This window comes from Typopeltis vanoorti, chromosome 22 (genome assembly GCF_054136105.1).
Source record: "Typopeltis vanoorti isolate ZY-2024b chromosome 22, IOZ_Tvanoo_1.0, whole genome shotgun sequence".
NCBI lineage: Eukaryota > Metazoa > Arthropoda > Arachnida > Uropygi > Thelyphonidae > Typopeltis > Typopeltis vanoorti.
In genome coordinates this window covers 51,157,601-51,184,512 of record NC_143570.1, presented here as the reverse complement: position 1 = coordinate 51,184,512, position 26,912 = coordinate 51,157,601, and the positions used below count along the sequence as shown (strand labels likewise).

At 34.2% G+C, this 26,912-nt stretch overlaps 1 protein-coding gene across 1 annotated transcript in view; it reads left to right on the top strand.

Moving 5' to 3' along the window:
- The window catches only part of LOC150094412 (TBC1 domain family member 2B-like), a 406,352-nt gene that overhangs the window by 160,340 nt on the left and 219,100 nt on the right, over window positions 1–26,912 (top strand). Inside the window, exons 11-12 of the mRNA XM_090412467.1 lie at window positions 7,111–7,228; window positions 14,173–14,315. Of these exons, the coding sequence (XP_090268593.1) occupies window positions 7,111–7,228; window positions 14,173–14,315 (261 nt within the window). The remainder of the gene's footprint in view (window positions 1–7,110; window positions 7,229–14,172; window positions 14,316–26,912) is intronic.

Here is a 26,912-nt window from a genome sequence, read left to right as displayed (position 1 = left end):
CTTACACTCCAAAATAATGACATAATGGTCAGTTTTGACGTCTCCTCCTTGTTCACGAATGTCCCCTTCAAAGAAACCTTAGAGCTAATCCAAGCTAAATTTCCTCCCGATATCTCAACCCTATTTCAGTTTACAATGAACTCAGGCTATTTCGTTTGGCAGGAAAAATTCTACAAACAGATAGAGGGGACAGCCATGGGTTCACCACTTTCCCCACCCTTGGCCAACTTCTTTATGGAGACTTTTGAAGAGAAAGCCTTAAACTCAGCCCCACAAAAACCTACCATATGGCTTCGCTACGTTGGTGATGTGTTCGCTATTTGGCCACATGGCCTGGATTCACTCCTCTCTTTCCTAATACACTTAAACAATCAACACCCTTGAATCAAGTTCACCCTGGAAAAAGAGAAAAACAATTACCTCCCCTTCCTAGACACACTAGTCACCCGCCAACCTGATGGAACCTTGGTTTTCTCAGTTTATAAAAAACCCACCCATACAGGCAGATACATTCACCAATAATCCCATCAACCCCCCCCCCCCCCACAACAACATGGAGTTATTAAGACACTATTCAACAGGGCAAAAATAATCTGTTCAAATGATCAAGCCCTAACCACTGAACTAAATCACATCCGTGACACTTTCTCAGCCAATGCCTACCCCCCCCCCAAAAAAAAAAGAATGCAAAAAATACTTAAACCAGTTATCCACAACCCACCTTCTCCCCCCTTCACAAATATGATTACTCTAAATCCATCACCATTCCTTACATCCAAGGCACCTTGGAAAAAATCAACAAAATTTTAAAAAAACATGGCTTGACTACTTGTTACAGACCATATAGAAAATTGGCATCCCTTATCCGCTCCACTAAAGACCAACCACTTCCCCTAGACCTACCTGGTATATACCAGGTCCCTTGCAGCTGTAAATTATCTCACTTTGGCCAAACAGGCAGGACAGCAAATATCAGAATCTCAGAACACAAGGATTACATCCGATTTCACCAGTACAGCCACTCTGGGCTTGCAGACCACGCTCTAGATACTCACCACAGAATAAGATGGAAGAAAACCTCAGTAATACACCGCAGCAAGTTCAAATATGAAAGATTATTCATGGAATCAGCCTCAGTCCTTAGGAACATGCCAAACCTCAACAAATTTGGATGCATGAGACTGCCCCAAATTTGGGAAACATTTATCAGAAGAACTTCAGCCCCAAAGGCCAAGAACTACCAATATAGCCCGCTAGGGGCACCATCAGGACTTTAGGAAAACAGTAGCTTCCTAGCTTCGGTTCTCATTTCCTGTTATGTAGTACTTGCGTGCACTTGTATTTGTATTAAGTTCCCAAGAAGATGGCAACATGACGTTTGCCGAAATATCGGAAAGTATATATTAAAGTTTATTTAATTTATATTTCTAGTATACGCTGTCAATTCCTTAATTATTAGTTATCATGTTTAACCAGCGTATAAGCCTCTCTACAAGAACAAAGGTGAAATAAAGTTCAATTCTATTGTGAAAATATGGAATTTCAATTTGATGCATGCACATATACATATTTTGAATGATAAAATATAAGCAAATGTATTGCTTACTTTAAAAAATGGAGTATAATATCTGAATTATGGAGAAATATATATCTAAATTTAAATCACAACTGATAATTTCATTTTGTAATGACCAATTATACAAGGAAACCAAGAAAGTGAAAGTACAAAGAACTGCTATATAAAGAAAAAAGTTAGTTTCATATGATTAAAGAATTTCATGTTATTCTCTATAAAGCAAAGTCGATTAAAGGAAATGTGTAAAGTATTATTCGATTTCGATGATTTTAAACAAAAAATAATATAATCTGGAATGTCAGCAGCCGGTTTTCTTTTCTTTTTTTAAAATAATATTTCAAATAATTATCGTGAATTAATTTATTCGAGAACAAAGAAAATGTTTTGTCGAGTAAGCGATTAGAAAAAAATTTAAATGAAGAAATTATGCAAGGATCTTTATTTTGTCCAGACATTAAAGTTGTATTGTACAATAAAAAGAGAAAACAAAAATATAAATAATTTCGATTTTTTTAGTCTATCCAATATAACTAAGATCCAGTTACCCAGCATAGAACAAGGAAGAGCGTTTCTTGTTATAGGCAACTGAGAGGCAGCTATGAACGTGAGATAATCCGATTGATTGTTCTCTTCACTGAGGGTTTATCACACCTTCTAATGGACATGAGGGGTCAAATTGCACTTCTTATCCCTGTTGTTTCAACAGGTGGGCTGAATCATATCTAGATTTAGCTGGATGTCTATAGACGTCCTGGCCGTTTGGGAGGTTAAACGTTCTTTTGCAAAGAATTTTATAACCGCACGATACTGAATTTTATCCATTTCAAGTATCCCTTGGAATGGATAAAAGGCTTCTGACAGCTGTATAAAAAAACCACTTGATACAATGACTTGCAGTTTCACATGGATGCTTATGACAGATGTACCAACTTAGGGGGGGAAAAATCTTGCTGATAGTGTTGCCATTTATGGTCAAGGCTGAGAATTTTTCAAACCATATAAGTTAACCTAATCATATCAACTAAAATATGAGAAAAATGTACTTATCTTTCAGGAGTGCTAATAACTACACAACAGATACTAGGCCAGTTAATGTGGGTCCCGTAAAAGTAGACTACTTTTGAAGATACTTTATGCTTATATATTGGATTAAAACAATAATTTAATTTTTTATCATGTATATTTACATTGTAACTATGTGTGGAAAACTTTTTACAATTTGCATGACTAGAATGTCATCTCATCCTTCGCAGAATTTGATTTGGCAGCATTCAGTTCCTTTTCTATCAACACAACAGCTGACAAGGAAACTCAGAATAAAGCTTTGGATATCTGCTGTAGATAAACACCATCCAAAACTTAGTTACTTTGAAATGTGCCCATGTCTGAGCATGATACATGCAGCATCAGAGACAAAAGGACTTGTAGATCCAACTCATATCTGTTACCAGATCAGCCAACACCAGACAGATCTGAGATAAAATCCAGAAGATTAATGGCAGATATACTTCACATCCATTTTCAATCCTAGACTGATTTTTATTTTAATTAGTGATAGTTTAAATATTTCAGAATTCTGGGAAATGAGAACTCTTGCTAATCTAATGTTATTTGTAACATATGTATGCAATTTTTATGCAAACATGTATATTTAAATAATTACATTACATAATTTACAAAATAATTTACAGCATAATTACATAAAATTATTACATAATTACTGTCGTGTCTCTTTTTATGCAGTAGATAAGCTCCATAGAAAACTGCATATAAAAAATCAATCACATACAAAAAAGACCTAACTTACTTTGAAAAATATTAGGGATACGTTCCATAATTTTCTGAAACTGCATAAAACCAAAGCAATGAATTAAAATAAACCTAAAATTGCATAAAAAAGTTTATAAAAATTCAGGAAATTAAGAATTCCTCAGTTTGTTTTAAAGCCTTATTCATTTAATTTTGTTGAAAAGTAACAATTTTTTTTACATTTTTTTATCAGAATTATCGTCACTATTAGACAATATTCAGCAACATTTGCGAACTGTTGCGATATCACTTTCATCACCAGAAGACATAGTCTGCACATCAGATCTGTACGGTAAAGGCAATGATTCTTTTTTTACTAATTTTTTATACAGCTTGCAATATCCAGACTTACAGTTCTTCAGCTCACGCTGAAATTTAAAGACTCATTCAGAATTTGTGTCATTAACAAGAAAATTATTTTCCAATTTATTGCAGAGTTCAAGAAGACCTTCTCAAAATATATTTGCAGTTAGGGGGACAGGTTTTTCTTCTGCTTCACTATTGTTTTCTGGATATTCGACAATATCTAAAGTTAAGCAATATCCAATAATATCATCATCACTTAACGCATTATCCACAAGCAATTCGTCTACATCATTCTGACTAAATGTATCAAAACCTTCTCCACCAATTTCATGTGCCAAAGTAATGATTTCAGCTGATATCATGTAGATGCTTGAATGGTTGCATTGTTTGCAACACATCCAGACCAAGCTGCTTTCCAGCAGGCATTTAAAGTTTGTGGTCTTATTTCAGCGATAGCAGATGCAACATGATTTAAACAGTCCAAAATAGAAATTTTTTTCAAAAAGTCAGTTACTGTTAATTATTCATTTTCTAGTTTATCCAATATAAATTGAAGAGTGTGCTTAACGTAATATGTTTTAAAAGTAGCGATTATGCCTTGATCTAATGGCTGAATAATGCTTGTTGTATTGGGTGGAAAAAAATACTGCCTGCACATTTGGATGTTCTAAATGTGGATGACTTGAAACAATGCGACTTGGTGCATTGTCAACAATTAATAAAATCGAGAGCTTTTTGATTCATATATGTTTCCACTTCTGGTACAAAGCAATTATTGAACCATTCAGTAAATACAGCAGTTGTTACCCATGCCTTTGTATTAGCCATCCAATATACCAGCAGCAGTTTTAGATCTTTGCCTTTTAGAGCATGTGATCTTAGAGATTGATTTATTAGGAGGGGTTTCAACATTCGATCCCCTGATGCATTGCTACAAAGTAACAACATTACTTGATCTTTACTTGCTTTTTTTCTCAGACTTTGCGATGCAAGTTTTTGACTAGGCATTTTCTTCCAAAATAATCCTGTTTTGGAACAGGATTATTTTGGAAGAATTAAACACTTGATCAGGACAATATCCACCATCTTCAATAATTTTGGCTGCTTTTTCATCTGCTGCTGCTGCACCCTTGCCTGTAATCTTCACGTGATGAAGTGCATTCCTTTTTAAAAACCCGGTTAACCATCCTTTGCTAGCCAAAAATTCTTTATCAGCCTGGGAAGCAGAAGTAGATGGCTCCAATTGCTTCTTTTGTTCATCAAACCGAAGAGCTTTTTTTGTTTAATTAAATAACCTCTTATAGGAATTCTTCTTTGAGTTAATTCTTCAATCCAAATCACGTTCTGTTTTTTTCTGATAAAGCATCTCTTAGGTACGATGATAATTTGACACTTAGTTTTGTGCCAGAAATTACAGAGTTTCTTATTGTGACTTCATTCTTTTCAATTGCTCTTATAGTAGATTCACCTAAATTAAAATGTTTACCAATCGCTGTAGATCCCTCTCCTTTTGCTAAGCGATCTAAAATTGCAATTTTCATTTTGAAAGAAATTGCTTTTCTTTGGTGCTTTTTTCTCCATTGTGCCAAATTAAATCTTTAAAATAAAAATTAGCAACATTTAGACTTACAATAATGAAAACATAAACACTTACTCACAAGCAAAATTAAACTTCACGGACACTCACTGCTTACCCGTTACTAACGTTACTCCGGAATGTGCTGCAACACGCTGTTCATTATGTACAACAGGGAAACCCCAAATCTACATGAAATATGCACTGCATAACTTCAAAACCGCATAAAAAAGATATGCATAAAAAGAGACCCGAGTGTATATATATTCTCACTACTTAATGATTTGTGGAAGATTTGACTAATTTCTTGTGGAATATTGTTGATATTGTACTCCACACCTCAAGAGGCATGGAGGACAGTACTGCCAAGTTTGAATGCTAAATAAAAAGGACCGACTTGGTCTTGATCTAATTTTGTATTCCGGTTAATTTCATAGATTTATTGTCTTGTTCAGGTCAGGGTTTATGTTTGTCATTTATTTATAGTCATTGCTGTGTGACGACATTGGAATTTCTACCATAAAATGATGTTACCACAATAGAGGACATAGTTGTTCAGAACACTGTATGAACTAGTAGTTGTGATTCTATTCATTACAATTGATGAATTTATAATTCACATTGTAAGAAGTGCATCATTACATTACCACTTCCTAATTTCATTGTTTGACAACAAACTCTGATAAAACATGTTTTTCAGGTGTCCTCCATACCAAAGACATCCATCAGTATAGAAGATCATATAAATTATCTTGTTGCTCCATAGGATTGTTTTTTATTACACGCAGATAGGTTCTGTCTACTTGATATTTTCATTTCCACTCACCACATATCACGGAAATACTCATGATTGCTTGTAACTGCTTACATCTCCATCTACAGATTCTCTAGGATTTGTTGGTGAGATGAAGTAACTAGCCTTCTCAAGGAGCATATTTTTCTGTCAGTAACTGAAGTTTTGTGAACTTTTGTTTCTTCATCCTGTTGCCAACTATGGACGTCAAAATGCTTGATTGCTGTTATAGCATTTACATTTTCCTAAGTAACTCATTCCCTTGGGAATATTGTAAACTTAGCATGCCAGATGAGTAGGACTCACAAGTGAACTACTGTTCTCTTTTTTTTTTTTTGTGTAGCCAGATCCATTTATCTCCATCATCCTCTGAAACTTCTGAGAGGATAATGAACACTTTTCCACTTTTAAAAAATAATCAGAAATTTTAAGCAAATAGGATTTTGCTGAAAGCATTACGAATGGACTTTTTTCAGCCATCTCTGGATGAAAAACAAGGTAGTCAAAGTATATTTGGGATATACTTTGACTACCTTGTTGATACAGCATTTTCTTTCATTCATTAATCTGAGAGCCTGTCAGATTAGAATCACCAGTTGCAATTTCTGCATATCACATCTAACATCTAGAAAATTTTAGGTTTTCGCACTTTAAAATATCACCATCTGATATTAAAGTTATCAAAAATATAGTTTAAAATATCATATATAGTATTATGTATGCAATTTCTTTGTTCATAGTGAAGAATTTATGGAGACACAACACACGTGTTAGAATAATTACTTATAATCAAGAAAGAATAATTTAGAATGTTAGAATAATGTTAGAATAATTACTTATAATCATTTTGACCTCTGTATTGAGGTCATATGCCTTCAATACAGAGGTTGAAATGACTACTTTCTTAATTATAAGTGAAGTGATAAAAGTAATTTCTCTGTTGTTTGTAGTTTACAAGCTTATCATTTGACATCAGTAATTAAATATAACCAGGAAACTCTCTCAAGTGTTGTAAGCGATCATATTAACATGCATTGTATTTATTTACAGAGAAAGAGACTATGATGAGCTTGGTTTTAACTGGAAATGGGGTAAAGAAGAAGATTTATTAACAACAAAAGCAGCCAACTTGAAACAGAGATCAGATGAAATAACTAATAAAATTAAGGTAGTAAGAGTTAGTTATTTTTGTTCTGAATGTTTAAAATGATAAAAAATACTTTGATTGTAATTTCAAAAGATTTTAAGATGGCCTTAAATTGCTATAAATTATCACTGGTCTTACCTATTGCTGAACTTATAGTTCAGCAATAAGCAAGCCATCAAAATCTCCATGTCCTCTCATGAAGAAAAACACGGGTTTACAAAATTGACTGCTTTTGTGGCATTTGCTATGCTGGCAAGCAAATGGGGGCGGCTGGAGAGATACACATGTCAGAACGCGCAAAAGATGTTGAGAAAAGAAGATAGCACAAATCAGAATTCCATATAATAAACCCAGGCCACCGAGTAGTTTGGAAAGAAACAGAAATGCCACATATTGATCATAATTGTTTTTTTAAGAAAGTTTGAGGAAACCTCAGAAATGCTCTGTATCCCAACGCAATGTGTAATAAAAACCAAGGTTTAATCCTACACCTACGCCTGCTTCCATAAAAAATCTAACAACTGTGGACCTGGGATATGACATGTGTGATGATGATGTAAGTCTAACGACTTATGAAACTTCTTGGGTTATATTGTTTATTTTAGTAAACCAAATGTTTAGAAACATATGGTTTCAATACTGGAAATTAAATGAAGATTTGCTGAACCCCAGTAATTCGTATTTAAACTAAGTAAATTTCAGTTTACTGCTGATATTCCCAGACCACTTCACTGAAATTATAGAAATGGTAACTGAACTGAACAACATAAGCAAACTAGTAGGACTCGAAATAAAGTCAACAAAAGACAAAAATCATGACTAATAGCTCAAAAATTCCTATCATTCTATCTGTGAAAAATAATAACCTTCAACAATAGACAAGAGTTAGAAATTCGAGGGTAACCAAAGCATATAATGATTTTGGGAGATTGGGTCAGTGGATGAAGGCTAATTAGCTCATCTGAAAAGAATGCTCGATTCCATTATATTGCACATACAATATCCAAACTTGGTCTTTGACAACAAAAGTATTTTGAAAAGTTTGAAAAGTATTTTGGGAACTAAAAGTACAGCAAGTAAAATATTTGGGCATTAGGCAGGTAACAAAAAATTATCAATATTATTCAAAAAGCTAAACATTTAAAGTGAACTAGGCTAGCCATATAATCAGAATAAAAGATAAGAAATGAATGATTTTTACTACAGTAAGGATTCCCAGAGTAAGGAAATGATCCAGAGGAAGACAAGATGAGGCAGAGAGCACTGAGATCATAGGAATAGCAGGAAACAATTGAAGAAAGATAGCCCTGAAAGTGAAGAGTGGAGAAATCTTAGAGAGAGGGCTTTGCCCATCAATAGGGTTTCTAGGCTGATTATCATCATCATTGGTTGCTGCTTGTTTCATTTAATAATATATCACTGTAATTACCATAGACATCCAGAATATCATTTCTGTTCATCTTACAGTATTCTTTCCTCCATTTGTAGCTTTAAATAACCTCCAATACATTTTGTCAGCTTTATGACATTTTTATCTTTTATATTAAGCTAAACTCTTCTGATTATTTTTAGAAGAACAAAAGTCTTGATTAGTACCATCTGTTGTTAGATACAGAGAGAGGTTGACAAGTATTCATTTTTCAACCTCCTACTTCTTCTCAGTCATGGCCTCAAGGGCTTTTCCTATCATCCATTTCACCGTACTGTGATTCCTATTCCTGTCAAAATGAAATGCCTCCTTAGCTGCCTCATGAACAACCTCTTTAATAAGTGGTGTGCACTTCCAAACGAATATCTAAAGCAACAACATCTGCTCGAAAGGTCAGCAAAATTCACTTGAAATGGATTACTTCAAGTGAATTTTGAAGTGGATGAAAAAAACTACGCTGCTAATCACAAGTTCAAATATGAGAGACAATATGGGATATAATATCCCTTAACTTAAATAAGTTCATGTTGCCGAATTGAAGCCTTTGGCTCTTCATATAATTAATAATTTATTAGGACACATTCTTGGCAATTCTCATAGAAGGGATGTAAGTTCTGTTCGCTACAAACTTGGTATTAACTAGGTCTACCTACTCACTGATGAGACCTCAATAAAGGTTGAAACCGGTCTGGGTAGTGACCTTCTCTCATAATGTAGAACAGTAATACAGCTCCTAGGAGCTAAGTTCACATTATGGGTAAATACCAAGAACAGTGATCAGAGCTTGCTCCACCCTTACTATGAGTTGCCTCAGTTTGCACTACCAGATGGGTCAGGTGTTGCACTATCCATATATTTGCTTATGCTTGGAATCGCCGAACTTTATGTAGTTTCTATATTTGGCATGAAACTCTTTGAGTTTCTTATTCGGCTAAGAAACAATATGGGATATAATATCCCTTAATTTAAATAAGTTCATGTCGCCGAATTGAAGCCTTTGGCTCTTCATATAATTAGTAAATATGAGAGGTTTTTTTAGTATCTGCAGTTGTACTTGAAAAAGAAAAAAACAAAAACAAAAAAAACTTAAATACATATGGTTATGTTAAAGGTAAACAGTGATTCTTAGGCATCCTGAGTTAAAACCTAAGCATCCTATTGTGACCATAGAGCGCAGGCACTTTTCTTAGCTGGAACTGTGGACTTCAGTGTAGTGAGTTTTACTTTATTTTGCTTGCTTGTATGTTAATATTTAATAATATTGTATTTCTGAAAATGTCATTGTGAAAGAGATAGAATATTGGAAGCATTAAACATAAGAAATGAATTAAATATGCTGTTTTTCATTATATTAAATGATTAACATGATTGAATTATTATAATTCATATATATCCATGTAGAGAAGGTTGAGAATTGGGAAGGATTAAGTATTTTGCTAATTCCATTGTAGTCATCTTCTTATCATTAGATAAAGCGTGGCTATGATGGAATTTTGGTACAGACAAATAATTCAAATACAAACTTATTTATTAATTACTGACCATTTACGAAAAACATGTTTTTCGTAAATGTCAGTAATTAATTTACGAATTTTTTTACGAAATTTACGAAAAACATCATCATAGCCACACTTTATCTTCTTATCATTAGATAAAGTGTGGCTATGATGGAATTGTGGTACAGACAAATAATTCAAATACAAACTTATTTATCAATTACTGACCATTTACGAAAAACATGTTTTTCGTAAATGGTCAGTAATTAATAAATAAGTTTGTATTTGAATTATATAAACGACCAAATATGTTTAGTTTAAACAGACAAATAACATTCACACGTTTTCCTTTCAACTTTCTCTCTGTCAGTGAGGCATCCTTCACAGCTGAATTTAATTATATATGCCACACTTCCTTATCTAATTGTGGAAAGTTTTTATGCTTGGTCACAATGTATATTTGACAACAAATTACATTCTTTTTTTTATTTTTGTTTTATATCTGCCTATATGGTTGGAGGATCAGTGCAAAGACATTGAACAGTACTATGGAAAACACAAAACTAGAGAGGTCTACAGACTTATAAGAAATGTCAATAGGAAATGGCAAACAAGATCAGTAGCAGTCAAAGATGAAAATGAACAAATGGACAAGATATTGCAGCGAACTATGTAAAAATCAACTAAATGATACTGCAACAGAAGTAATCAGAGAACTAAAAGCAATCTCTCCACCAGCAGAGATCTTTGAAAATGACATCTTGGAAGAGGAGATGAATAAGGCTATAAAACATCTATAGAATAACAAGAGTCCTGGAAATGACAACATAATAGGCAAGATGCTAAAATATGGGGAGAATCAGTTACAAAAGAAATACACAAGCTATGTAATGAAATATGGAGATCAGGGTATGCCCCCGAAGAGTGGAAAAAATCGGTCTTGGTTGTTCTTCATGAGAAAGGCAGTGCTTTAGAATGCACCAATTACAGAACTATTGCATTAATGAGTCATCTTGGCAAAGTGCTGATGAAAATGCTAACAGAATGCCTGAAGGGGCATATGGAGGCACATCTTCTGGATGAGCATGCGGGATTTCGGCAAGATCGAAGTACAGTGCAACAAATACTCGCACTAAGACTAATAGCAGAGAAAGCTCGAAGAAAGAACAAAAAGATATATTGCTGTTTCATGGACTTCCAAAAAGCATTGGATAATATTGACCAAAATATAACGTGGGCTGTCTTGGAATGCTATGGCGTGGACAATAAATTGATCCGCCTGCTGAAAGATATAAACAGCCAAGCACAAGCAAAAATCAGAATAGCAGGTGAGACTGGAGATTGGTTTGCCACTAGCCGAGGCACAAGGCAAGGGGACCCAATATCACCAATCATCTTCTTCACACATCTGGGAAGAACACTAGATAAGATTAAAGAAAAAGGTGGAGGCATTTCAATAAATGGTATGAGAATAAACTACTTCTGCTTTGCAGATGACATCGTCCTGATTGAAGAAGACGCAACAAGGCTGGAACAGACATTGCAAACACTACACAGAAGGAAAAAGATATGGACTAAATGTCAACTTTGAAAAAACTAACAATGATATTCAGACAACAGAAGTTACTGAACAGAGTTACGATAGACAGATTTCAACTGGAAAATGTGGAACACTTCACATATCTTGGATGCCACATGACGCATGACTTGGACCCCAAAAAAAGAGGTAAAAATTAGAATAGCCAGAGCAACAATTATTTTAAAAGCCATGGACAAAATATGGAAGAGCCAAGCTATAAAGATGCAAACTAAACTGTGCATTGTATAAACCTGTATCTTCAGCAGCTGTTCTATGGATATGAGGCCTGGGTACTCCTGAGAGAATCTGAAAGGAGGATATTGGCATTTGACAGGAAGTGCTATAGAAAGATCTTGAGAATAAGCTGGATACAGAAAGTGAACAATGAGGAAATCTACAGACGAATACAACCAAAAGAAAACCTGATCCAGAAAATAATCAAAAGGAAACTACATCTATTTGGCCATATATGTAGAATGAATGATGAGAGAAAATTAAAAACATTGCTGTTTGGAATGATTGAAGGAAAGAACAAAAGAGGAAGACCAAACAGAGAATGGGGCGATGACATCGTCAAATGGTACGGAAACTATATACACGAATTGAGTCATCTTGCACAAAACAGAATGCAATGGAAGAATCATATCAAGATGGCAGCAGACACCTATGGACATTGGACCCATGGTTGTTGATGATGATATATGGAGGTGTAAGCATAAAATGTCTTCATGACTGGTCTACTTGTATATAAGAGGCTGTTGACTTCACTCAATTGCTTTAGTGTCCATAGTGAAAAAACATGATGGGGAGGGTAACTATCTGTACTGGTCTTGACATTTATCGAGACTTCTCCACACCCAAGAAGATAACAAGAAAAACCTGCCACCTCTTTATAAAACTGGCCTTCTCCACATAATTAACACCATATCTATTCAAAACTAAATCTGCCACTCTAGTATATTTGCATTCATTGTCTTCAAATTCATTCTGTACATTTACAAACCACCATCTTTTTCTCTCACAGTTATGCCAACCTACCAGTCATCATACTGTTGTTACCATCTCAGCTCATTATTGCCATACCTACTCAGTACAGTGTCTTTTCCATTGTATGTCTTTAAGACATTATATAAGACAATGGAAAAGATATTATACAATGTATTTTCCATTGTCTTTCTCTCCATAGTACACTTTTGCTACTAACTCATTCTGTACATTTACAAACTGCACTCTTTTCCTCACATACCTTTCCAATATACCAGTCATTGTGTTTGCATACCATCTCAACTCATTACTACCATACCTGGGCATTACACTATCTTTTGAACTACATGGTTATCTTTTTCTCTTTAATAACTTCTGATAACTGTCCTCAGTCTTATATACATCACATCGTTCATTCTTACAATCACTATTAATCTGTTGTATGTTTAATACAGCTATGCATGCTGTGCAGGTTTTGCATTCAAGGGCAGCTTTATCATTTTTTTAAAAAAAATAATCTTTTAGCTCTAACATCCAAGAAATAAAGCATTCCTTCAAAGATTGACCCTCTCCTTCTCAATGAAAAAAAAAAAACACTACATTACTATCTTTTAGTTATGCACATAATAGTACAGCCTTTAGAAAATTACAAACACAGTCATTAAACCAATTACCAATTTAAATTTTCTTACCAAAGCCTACTAAGAATAAATTTATTCACTAGCCATCCTGGGAATCTGTAAACAGAGACATAATGGTTACATGAGTTCAATAAATATGACAAGTCAATTCTAGTAGGCCAGCCCTTACTGCTGACCATTCATAAAATGAAAGAACAGTACAGTTTCTATTTTAATAAGATAAAGAGATGAAAAATTATTTAAGTCTACTGAAACTGTCTTGAGCACTCCAACCTGAACATGTATATGGTAAACTGCTGAAAATTTGAGACACCTTCCTACATCGATAGAAATTCAGTCATCGTCCATAGGCTAAGAATAACAATCGTATACTGTCGCAACCAATCAGAATGCACACTTTCTATTTGTAAGGCAGCCTCTTACATAGACGATGTTGCTATAATAGCAATGAAATGTTGGCATTATTAAATTATTTTCTTTTCCAATTAGATCTCTGTAATTCTCTTAGATACAAATCTCCTGTGTAGGGAAGAATGAGAAGTCATATATGTAAGTGGTAAACAGGGGAAAGGACTAGAATTTGTTACATGGAGAGTGGTGGGTGAGTGGAATGCATTGCAAAATGTGTTGTGAATGAGGTTAAGTTTCTATATGATAGCTATGTTGCATACTAATTGAGACCTTCCACAATGCATGTGACATTATGGAGATTTACTGTAAAAATAAATAGTGTGCATTCTCTATTTATAGATGGTCTCTAGTATATAGGTTGTAGACATCTGTATATAACAACATACATGCAATTTCATTTCATAACAAATAATTCATTTTTTAAGGATCCCGAAATTCTTTCTTGGAAAAGCAAATGGGAAAATTTCATGGTGAATCTTGACAACAGGGAACTACAGCAATCCTTGGAACTGAAATTGCTAATACGCTCAGGAGTACCAAAGGAATATAAAGGCAAAATATGGAAAGGGTATATTTAATAGTAGCACTTTTGTTTTCCTTCTTACCCAGATAAAATTTATTTCTTTACATTTTATTTTTATATTCATAAAATATTTTACATAACTTTCTTAATGACATCAAGTTACATACTATATTTACTTAATATAAAATGACATTTTTCTCATATGCTAAAACTTTAAAATGCAGAGATATTTCATATTAATGAGAAGATAAATTTTTGGTTTTTCAGATGCTAAAATAAGTTAACAAAACAAACTGTTATTATATTTGGTTCTGTAAGAAGAGAATTTTTTTAAACTCTGTTTTAGTATCTGAAAAGCACAGAATTGTCTTAATCTGTAATGACCTAAAAATATATTACTTGACACTTTGCTGCATGATGTGGGATGGTTTTAAAGTAAAGCCTTCAAAGGCTGATTTCATAAGTGATTTAAATTATATATACATTTTATTGATATGACATATAATTTGCATTATCACAGGGTCACAGAAATGCATATCCAAGACAATACTAATGAAATATCCTTTCAATATTAGCAGTAAAATTATGACACTGTGCAAGATAATGTAGTCTTTTGAATAATCCTTTTAAGATAAAATGACCATTTGGAGTGGCCACCATTCTGTATCCTAATTTCATGAAACTAATTTTTTTTATGCAAATTCATCCAAACATAGAGTACTATCCATATTCTATATGTGTAGAATAATGATATATTAGATATGAGTGCCATTTATGTTGTTTTGTTTAAAGATAGTTTGCAACCAATATTTTGATGACTTTATTGATATCTTCCTTTGGATTAACTGCATAGTTAGATATGTCTGGTATTGACACATTATGGAATAACTAACCACAACAATGAAGCTACTGATATCAGTTAGAATTAGATGCATAAGGCATGGATATTTATGGGAGAATTAAGATTACACACACACAAAGGCAGTTTATTAGGTCTATCTACTTAAGAGTTTACTACAGTGCACAACCTCCTTCAACCTTTAAAAAGGGCTAAACTTAATAACTGTTTAATGATTGCTAACAAAACACAGATAAAGGTAATTAAATACATTAATACATTTGAATTAAATGTTTACTATCAATAAGTCATCTTTAGAATATATATCACAATGTAATTACCTTGAAATGGAAAACACATTCAGTAAGTGCACTAAACTGATTGATATTCTACCATTCTTGTGGTATATTCTTTTGGCTGTTGCAGATTGGATATGTCCTTTTACTACTAAGAACTTCAGGATGATAGCGAAATCTCTACATCTCTTCAGAAATGTAAGGTGGTTTAGTAACTTAGCTTTTTTGCATTTGTTCTTCTCAAAGTACCGAACTTTATATTTCATTTGTGAACTTAAATTGTACATATTTGGTCTAATGTATTAAAATTAAGAACTTTTATTGCTAAAAGACCATAAGATATAGTGATAAAATATACAAAGAGCCAACAAGTTTCACTAGTCATTGTCTAGCATTTTCAAGGCTGTACTGGTATGAAAACAAATGCATCAAGTTACATGTAAAACATACACTTTAGTAACTGCTAGGCCGTTACATTTGATAATTCGTGTTTGATGGCATGCATGCATTCGAATGCTTCAGTCAGAATCTGGTACATGACCACGTGTTGTGTAGTTTTTTGCATATTGTAGTTCTGTTAAACTGAGAGAAATGATGAGATTTTTCCATATGTCTTTGAGAATAGTACCTTGATTTCTATTTAAATTATTGCCTGTACCGGATTTGGTCATGTACCGGATTCTGACTGAAGCATTTGAATGCATGCATGCCATCAAACACAAATTATCAAATGTAACAGCCTAGCAGTTACTGAAGTGTATGTTTTACGTGTAATTTGATGCATTTGTTTTCACACCAGTACAGCCTTGAAAATGCTAGACAGTGGCTAGTGAAACTTATTGGCTCTTTGTATATTTTTCATTATATCTTATGGTCTTTTAGCAATAAAAGTTCTTGATTTTAATACATTAGACCAAATATGTACAATTTAAGTTCACAAATGAAACATAAAGTTCGGTGCTTTGAGAAGAACAAATGCAAAAAAGCTAAGTTACTAAACCACCTTACATCTCTAAAGAGATGTAGAGATTTCAATGTCATCCCGAAGTTCTTAGTAGTAAAAGGACATATCTAATCTGCAACAGCCAAAAGAATATACCACAAGACTTTGTTAGTGCTAATAAGAGAAAGGATACATTCTACCATTCTGTTTGTACCACACTCATGGAGTAGTTAAAGGAAGTCGTGGCTGGTTGTTGTTATTATTATTATTAGACCTCCAGGAAGTCAAGGACTTATTGAAGGAGGCAATACATCACCTGCACCAGCTGTCATACCTTCTCTTAAACCTATTCACACTAGATGCATTCAGTACTTCAACAGGTAAACTGTTCTATACACTCATGACTCTGTGAGAGAAGAATCCAGCTCTTACTCCTTTCTTAATAGCACACAAACTTAACTTCCATGGATGCCCTCTTACCCTTTCCCTCACCTTCCATATAATGAAAAAGTTTATCCCTTTCTCCTGTCTTCTGGTATCTGCAGTCCACTCTCCATTACAAGGATAGATTAAGAATATATCTTTTTAATATATATTCCATAATCCCAATATCACCTTTGTAACTCTTCTTGGCACCCTTTACATAGCTTCTTTATTCCTTTGAAACTCAGGAGACTAAATCTGTACAAAGTAATCTGGTGTGGTTGTATCAAAGCCTTGTAAAGAGGCAAAATCACTTCCATATCCTTATATTACAACACTGCAATTATCTTCTGAGTTATGTTTGCAGTTTTTGCTATGTGACCCTTGAACTTAAACTTTCTATCCTATAAACTCCAATATCTATAGCCACTTCAGTTATTCCAAGCATAATCCCAACAATACAACAGTGCATAAGTTTACACTTACTAATATTGAATTATGGCCAGTATCATTTGTCCACACTTCTAGCCTTTTCAAATCACCCTCTAAATGCTGTATATCAATAATATCTGTGACTCCCATTCATATCTTTGCATCATCATTATAAGCAAACAATTGATGATCTCATGTCAGATTTCTCATGACATGAGAAGTTGAGAACTCTCAACTATAAAACAATATATGAAATTAAATGGCTTCTCTGAAAGAATTACAAAACATCTCTTTGACTCCTACAAACCTAATCCAAACAACAAGGAATCAATACGTCGAATTCCAATCCCATGCATCTCCAGTATTTCAGTTCTTCACCTATGTCTCTTCCAAGTGTATACCAAGTTCCATGTGACTGCCATCCTTCCTACTTTGGACAAACTGGATGCTCAATAGAAAAAAGAATACAAGAACATCAATCATATCTTTTCCATGGAAAATCCGATAAGTCTGGATTAGCTCAACACAGAATAGAGGCAGACCACAACATTCCTTGGTCTGAAACTTGCATTCTACATAGATATTGGTACAAATTTGAAGCCTATTTAAAGAGAGTGATTTTTTCATGTAGTACTGTCATATCCTGTACACCCCTTGAGGGTACATGGCAGGAATTTGATGATGATGATTAAAGAGAGTGGTGAGGCTTTGCTTCACTGCCCTAACTTGAATCAGAATGACTGCCTATCCTTATCAAAAATATGGGAAGTCTGATTCAAATAACACATCATTAAAGGTTTTTTATAATTAAGATCAATAATGATATTTTATAAAGACATAAGGTCTTAAGAAACCAAGTAGATACTACATCTATCTGATGATCTGTTTAGTTATGATATTATAAATTATATATATGTAAATGTAAACTATTTTACATTTACATATATATACATAATCATGAAAGTGTGAATTATTTTATACTTTAATGATTAACCTTTACTTCTGTGAAAGCATAATGCTATTGGCGATTTAACATCATACGGATCGTTCTCTTTCAAATAAATCAGTTGTTTGCATTCTATCTTGTAAAAACTGTTTTTTAGCCACTTATGATAGTCTGTTAATTTCAGATTGAAATATATGACAGTATATTTAATAAATACTACTTTTACCTTGTGTTTTCATATATATATTGTATAGAACTCTCTTAGGATAGTACTGCAAGAAACACCATTGTTGGCCTTATCTGCCAACAATGTTGACTCTGCCTGCTGTATCTTCTAATCAGAAGATACAGCATTTCTATTTCCATGTTTTTACACACCATGGCGCTTGGCCGCACGAAGGAAGACTTAATTTTGAGTCCAGTCGGTGACTAGAGGAAATTTTTCTAAGTCTTGTTTTTGACCGGTTCCCGAGTTAGTTGATCTCTGGCACGAGCAAGCGGGTTTTTCGTCCCGGAAACTTAAACTCAAGAAAATCGACCATAGAACCCACACTATTTCAGACATTAAATATATTGTGTTAGGGACCACGAGATGGTGGCACTTGTTGAGCCCCATTCTCTTCACTGCGTGCCGCTTAATTAGTGATAGCCTTGGGCCAGCTATCTCTGATTGGGTACCAGTGGATATTGAACTAATCACTCAGTTTAGAGAAGTTAGATAGGGCTAAAAGGCCTCGCCTACTCCCTATACAGGAATAAAAAGGCATTAGCAGAGTGGATTTGTTCCTACTATCCTTGTTCTTTCTCCTCTGCTCATGGTCTGGGTGTTCAGTGATCTTCTAAACATCCTGCAGAGGCTAATGCTCTTATCTCTGTATGATGTGCCAAGGCTAGATGGACCCCAGAAGAAGAGCAAATTCTTGCTTCAAGGGAGGGTGACCTATTAATTGCTGGTGAGTGAAACATCAGTATAGCTCTTTCATCTGTTCTACCCTCAATGCAATTAAATCACACAGAAAATTGGAAAGTTGTAGATAATTAGTTGAGACATTTAGATGATTTTATTCATCAGTTTAGTAATGATTAGGAATTCATATCCCTTATAAATACATATTCTTTAAATGAAACTTCTTTAGAATCTTGTTTGCTTCGGTCTGTACAAGAACCTCCATTGGACTGCTGTTACCATTAATTACTTATGGATATTATTTCTAAAGCTTTATTTTATCTGAATTCTGTTGTTCCCCTTGTAAGTAATTCTATTAAACAAATCTTTTGTCAACAACAGCTTTTTCCTACAAGCACTCAGCAGGTTAATCCTATGGAGAGTTGAGGGGTGTTCTCATAAAAGAAGAAAAAGAGAATATGCTTGTATGCAGGATATGTATACACGTAAGAAGGAGAAGTTAATCAGCCATCTTCTGATCAGTTTTCAGATTTTGTGACATTTTGGAGCCAAGAATTTTCTGCTTTACTACGGTATTTCAGCCTAATAGCTTTGATCATTTTCCATCGTATTTAGATTGCCTTTATTATATGATTGAACAATCAGAAATGAAAGCTGCTTTTTTGGAAAATTATTCTGCTCCTGGTCCTGATGTTTTACTGCAATTAAATTGAAGAATAATCCTTTCAAGACCTACAGAGCATTTTGAATTATCTGTTGTTTATTAGTCCTATTCCTTCATTGCTTAAAAAGTCAAGGAAGGTTCATCCCTAAAAAAATCAAATGCTATTCATCCATCTCAATACAGACCTATTACTATAACTTCTATATTTCTTAGATTATTCCACAAAATATTGTAAAAGTGGACTTCACCAATATTGAAAATATTGGTAAAGTGTTTAGAAAAGCTATTTCCTCATGATGTTAAGCAAAGGGCCTTAATTTCTGCTGATGGATGTGTCAAATATGTAATCTTATTAACTGCCTTAATTTCTGAAGCTTGTCGATTGCGAATTCCTTTATGATTGCTTTTCTGAATTTACAGAAAGCTTTTGACAGTATCTCCCATACTTATTCTTGAAGCATTTTCAAGGATTTCAAGAATGGGTGTCCTGTTCTTTTTAAAGATTATATTTTTAAATTATATAGTTAAGTCATCCATTACAATTCATATTGAAGATAAAATATCACTATTCCTTCTATATGTGGTGTTAGACAAGGAGATCCGTTATCATTTATTCATAAACATTCCTTAGTGGGATTCAAACTCGCAGCCTTTTGATTGGTTGAACTGATCAGCAGTACACACATATGACTTTAAAAGGATATGATTCTAGATCTAGTCTGCACAGGTTGATTCTTTCTTGAAAACAACCAACCAGATTGTCACTTTTCTATAGGTCTCTATGCTAATTCAGTTATGTGTTAAAGTATGTTAATTATGTGATAAAGGAATGTTTGAAGAATTGCACGAAAATTCTTTTCGTGCAGTTCTTCGTATTTAGTAATAAAGATAGAGCAAAAAAGAGTTATATCTTTATTACTAAATACGAAGAATTGCACAAAACAAACGACAAGCATTCCTTTATCACATAACTAATAAAGCAGTAAGTACAGATATAGACATGAACATTGTTCACTTACATATCAGAATGCAGATGGCACTAACCATCCAAAAATCCTCTTCATTTCCTTCTCACTTTCTTCTAAGTATTCTGTAGATTGATGATGATTTAACCCTTCAGTTATGTCCGACTCTTGGAACGACAAACATTCCTTTATCACATAACTAATAAAGTAGTAAGTACAGATGTCAAGACATTTTACCATCATGAATATTGTTCACTTACATATCAGAATGCAGATAGCCCTAGCCATCTAAAAACTCTTGATTTTTGCAGAATTCTTGCCACAAAGTGTTTCTTGTGAGATTTTACAGGTTAGTTCACCATTGCTTTCCCCAACCCCTCCATTTATCTGGGCTTGGGACCAGCATATAGCTGACAAAGCAGGCTGGGTCTTAAGTATTCATGGCTGTTAATCCATGTATGTTCACAGGGCTGGTTTGCCTATTCTGAGGAACGAAAAACCCATGTTTCCAGGTGAAAAAACCCTCTACCTCTATGTGAGACTGAGTAACTCATCTTTAGTAGAAAGAAATCAGATAATGGTTCCTCGTGCCATGGATGGGAATCGAACCTGGATCTTTCCAACCAAAGGACTTTGTCTATATCAACTGAGCTACAGAGGCGCAATACTATAGATGTATCCTTATAAGTATAATCTCATAGTCACTCTTGCCCGTGTTTTTTTTTTTTTTTTGTATAACTCCCAACCACAAAAAGCTGTACAATACAATTTAAGGAAATAAATAAGGAAATTAATATTTTCAGTAATTTGGCAAAGTCAAATTGCCATATTCAGGGAACAGTGAACATATTGATATGTGCATGCAGGCACTACATACAGTAAGTAAGATTGTAGCATGTAACAAAGGTAAGCCTAAAATCTTAAATGCTGTGCTCTACTGGACTAAGATGGATGTTCATAGCTCTTCAGCTGAAGTTCTAAGGATGAGTGCTTCCCAGATTTCAGGCAGTTTCATATCCTTCCAGTTGTTGAAAGTGAATGTGATTACTTTGGTGACCAGCCATGTGAGAATGAGATATATGTGGAACTATAAGGCTGGTGATTATGACAAGCTCAAGAGACAGCTTGCAGCTATATCATGAAATGAAGAATCGAATGGAAAGGAAAGCTGCTTGGGACCTATTCAGGAACTGCTGAGTCAATGTCTGAATACAATTTCAAGGTTCAGGATGTCAAATAAGGTAGATGCAAAATGGATGAATGAAGAGTTGAAGCATGCAATTAGGAAGAATACATTATGGAGTGGCACAAGGTGAATAGTAATAGTCAGTTGTATGAGGAGCACAAAGAGCAAGTCAGAAAGGCTTGCACAGATTTTCTACCCTTACCAAGTAAGGGTAGAAAATCTGTGCAATAATGCAATATAAACAATTTGGCAGCTAATGAAGCCAAAAAAAATCCTAGGGAGTTTTTTCTGTGTGTGGCCAGTAGAAGGAAGAATGATTATGAAAGGATGATACTGGTTGAAGAGAATGATAACCACTGAGGAGGTTATAGTAGAGATATTAAAAGAGCAGTTGATAAAGGTATTTCATCCTCGTGAAAGTAAGTCATGCAAAATTTGAGAGTAATGTGGTATGGGAGACATTGATTCTGAGTGAATTATATGAGTAATTGAGTCAACTTCATGTCAAAAGTGTATGACTTGATGATATATCTTGAGGGAATGTTCCAGGAACTTAACAACAGCATGAAAATACTGCTTTAACATGAATCATAGATTGTCCCATGTTCCAAAGGAGCAGAAAGAGGACAAAATTTTTCCACTTCATAAAGCAGATGATAAGGCTAAAGCTTCAAATTACAGGCCAATCTGTTTGTCTGGAGTTATAGTCAAGGTGTGTGTGTGTGTGTGTGTGTATGTGTGTGAGAGAGAGAGAGAGAGGCTAGTGAGCACCAGGATTCAGAATTGGTTTGACTTGAGCAGCATTCTCTTTGATGGACAGCGTAGGTTTGCTAAATGAAGCTTGTGTTTTAGTAATTTTCTTACATATTATAATAAGGTGACAAATGTGTTGAATGGAGGCTGCAAACACAGAGGTATATTTAGATTTGGCAAAAGCCTTTGATATGACAAGCTGGTAATTAAATTGGAACAGATGGGACTGGTTAGTAATTAATGTGCAGGATTGAAGATTGGCTGTCTGATAAGTATGAGCAAGTTTTGTCTCAGGGGAGTGATATTCTGGAAGAAGAAAGTCACTAGTAGGATATATCAAGATTCTGTTTTAGGATTATTGCTGTTTAATAGAGAAAGATATTGGAAGTTTTTCTTTTTCTTTCTATAGTCTAACCAAGTGGAAAAAAACTTCAAACATCTTTCTCTAAATCCAGAATAATTTAATAATAAGGTGAGACACCTTTTGGCAACTTGTATAGGTAAATATGACTTCTCCATTGCTTCTGTCTTAGTATCACCATTTCTGGGTCTGGCTCCCACCGACGAGACCTCAATAAAGGTTGAAACCGGTCTGGGTAGTGGCCCTTCCTTTAATGCATAGCATTATACATGTCTGCAAGGAGATGTGCTTTACATTATGGGAGATACTAAGACAAGGAGTGATGAGAGCTTGGTCCACCTTTACCACGAGTTGCCTCACTCCTAAAGATACTTTAGGTGCAAACTTTGTTTGCTTACACTTGGATAAAGGATTAAACTAAATTTATTATATTCACAAACAAAAGACACCACTCCGGCTGATAGTCGAAGGTATAGACAGTCCCAATTATCACCTATCCAAGAAACTAGTATCAACACTCAAGGAGTTGGTAGGTCATCCCCCCCCTCCTATATTGAAAACACGCGACACTTTGTAAACAAAATCAAAGAGACATCACACTGAAAAAAGATGATTTATTAGTCAGTTTTGCTGTCTCTGCTCTCTTGACAAATGTCCCAATCAATGACACAATCCTTCTATTACAGGACAAATTCCCTCCCGATATCACAGAGCTCTTTGCACACGTATTACGTTCTGGCTATTTTGTGTGGCAAAACACGTTTTACCTACAAAAAGAAGGTACAGTCATGGGCTCACTATTCCCCCCCCCCCCATACACGCATCTGACTTTTACATGGTCCATTCCATTTTACATGGAATCTTGAGTAGCGTGCTCTAGATTCCTCTTCTTTAAAACCAGATACATTGACGATGTTTTCGCTATCTGGCCCCATGGCCGCCAGACATTAGACACTTTCCTCAGCTACCTAAACAAACAACACATATGCATACAATTCACAATTGAGATTGAAAATCAGAACACACTTCCGTTTCTAGATACACTTGTTACACGTCTTCCTTCTGGCAGTCTTTCCTTCACTGTTTACTGGAAACCGATACATACTGTCCAATATATACACACAAACTCCTACCACCACCCAACACAAAAACTAAGGATCATTAATACACCAAACCAGTGTTTTGAAGATTTACTCCAATGAATAAGCACTTAAAGATGAATTAAAAGTTATCAGCAATACCGTCCTAAAAAAATGTTTACAGCCAAAATACTACAACAAAATTCTGTACAAGACCTCACTTAAAAACAAAAATGAACTAGACTACAATAAAACTGTAACCATTCCATACATTAAAGGATATCAGACAAAATAAACAGAATGGTACAGAAATACAACCTTAAAGCCACCTTTAAACCCCTTGCAAAATTAAACAACTTACTCAACTCATCCAAGGATCCACTTCCTCCACTGGCCCACACTAGAGTATTCATTGCACCTGTAATTTGCCCTATATAGGGGAAACAGGATGCACAATTCCAATCAGAAAAAAGGAACATAAACGAACATTAAATATCAAAAAAAAGGAACATTAAATATAATAACTATGGTCAAGCTGGTCTTTCTGATCATGCCCTGAATACTTCACATAGAATTGACTGGAAAAGCACCTGTTGTTTACATCACACCAAAATATGGTATGAACGTAAATTTTAGGAGTCCTGTGAGATTCTTATCAACCATGCTAATCTTAACAATAATGATGGTCTCAAAATCCCAAGAATATGGAAGGCACATATTCTACCCACTTAACCTTTCTCCCTAAGAGTTAATTATAAATAGGACCATAGGTAATCCAGGTTCTTAAATCTAATATAACTATTGTCATGTTAAATTAGGACATCATTTTCACTGTAACAAAACTATATGAAAGAATGTTTCTCTGATGTTGTCTTAAACAGAATATAGTTTTGATGTAGTTATTTTATTTTATTTCATTTATTTATTGTAATTTTATTTTATTTTCACTAGAGGTCAGGCCAGTAAAATAACCGTTGATCAAATCATTATTTCTTCAGCATGCTGTGTGCAATGTAATTTAGCTTGTCTCTGTATATATATGTGTATACTCCAATTGATGAAATTAACATGAATTGGCAAACATTCAAGAATAGCATCAACGAAGCAGCCAAAAATACACTCCCACAATTAAAAAGGAAAAAGAATAAACCTTGGATAAATGAAAAAATACTAAAGTTGATGGAACAAAGAAAAAAGTTAAAGAACAAACCTGAATATAAAAGCATGAATAAAGAAATAAAAAAAGAATGCAGGAAAGCCAAAGAGGAATGGATTAAGAATAAATGTATACATATAGAAAACCTTGATAGAAAACACAGAAGCAGAGAAATGTATGAAAAGATCAGAGAAATGACAAGCAGGACAAATACAGTAAATCATGCAAGTGTCATTAGAGACTCAAGAGACCATATTCTAATTTATAAAAAAGAAATCATGGAAAGATGGATTGAATACACAAGGAAATTATATGAACAGCAAAGAAATAATATTCCTGAACAGATTGATTTAGAAGGACCCCATTTTACTCTGTGAAGTTGAAAATGCCATCAGAAAACTAAAACCACATAAAGCTGCAGGAATAGATAATATCTTGGCAGAATGGTTGAATGCTCTCGATGAAGAAGGACTGAAATTTTTAACAAAATTATGCACTAAAATATACGAGACTGGATTTCTACCCAAAGATATTAATCACTCAATTTTCGTTCCAGTTCCCAAAAAAACAAAAGCTACAAGATGTGAAGAGTTCAGGACAATTAGCCTCATCAGTCAAGTATCAAAAGTCCTTCTATACGTTATTCTTGAAAGAAATAAAAGAAAAATAAACATAGAAATAAATGATACACAAAGTGGCTTCAAGGAAAATGTAGGTACAAGAGAAGGTATTTTCAACGTCAGAACCATCATAGAAAGATATCTAGAAAAACAAAAAGGCATTCGACAATGTTCAACATGAACAATTAATTGAAATCCTTTCTAAAATAGGCATGGATGGAAAAGACATTAGGCTAATAACTAATCTTTACTGGGAACAGACTGCATCTTTGGGAATAAATAGAGAGATCTCAGAAGAATTTCCAGTTCAGAAAAGTGTGAAACAAGGCTGTGTCTTTTCTCCAATTCTCTTTAACCTGTACACAGAAGAAATATTTAATAAAATTAGTAATCCCAAAGGAATCACTGTAGGGAGCAGAAATATTAATAACCTAAGATATGCAGATGACACGGTTCTTCTAGCTGAAAACAAATATGACCTCAAGACTCTTGTAGATGAAACCCTCAAGTACAGCGAACAGTATGGCCTCAGTTTCAACTTTAAAAAGACAAAAATCATGATAATTTCAAGAGAAAAGGAAATACCAAAAATATGTATCAATATAAAAGGAAATATTAGAACAGGTGCAAACATACATGTACCTCGGACACTTGATCACAAAGAATGGCAGGACAGATGAAATTAGAAAAAGGATTGAAATTGCAAGGTCAACTTTCAACAGTATGAAAAATCTACTGACATCTAGAGAATTAAATCTGAAAACAAGACTAAGAATCTACAAATGCTACATATGATCCACATTATTATGCGGAGTAGAGACATGGGCACTATCCAATCTGAGTGTGAAAAAACTGGAGGCCTTTGAAATGTGGATGCTGTGAAGAATTATGAGGATATCATGGAAAGACAAATGAAGAGGTACTAGAGATGGTAGGTGTAAACAGGAGCCTGATGAAAGAAATTAAAAAGAGAAAAGTCGGCTATTTTGGACATATTCTGAGACATAACTGCCTACAAAGGACACTTTTTGAAGGAACTGTTTAGGAAAAGAGAAGGAGAGGAAGACAAAAAC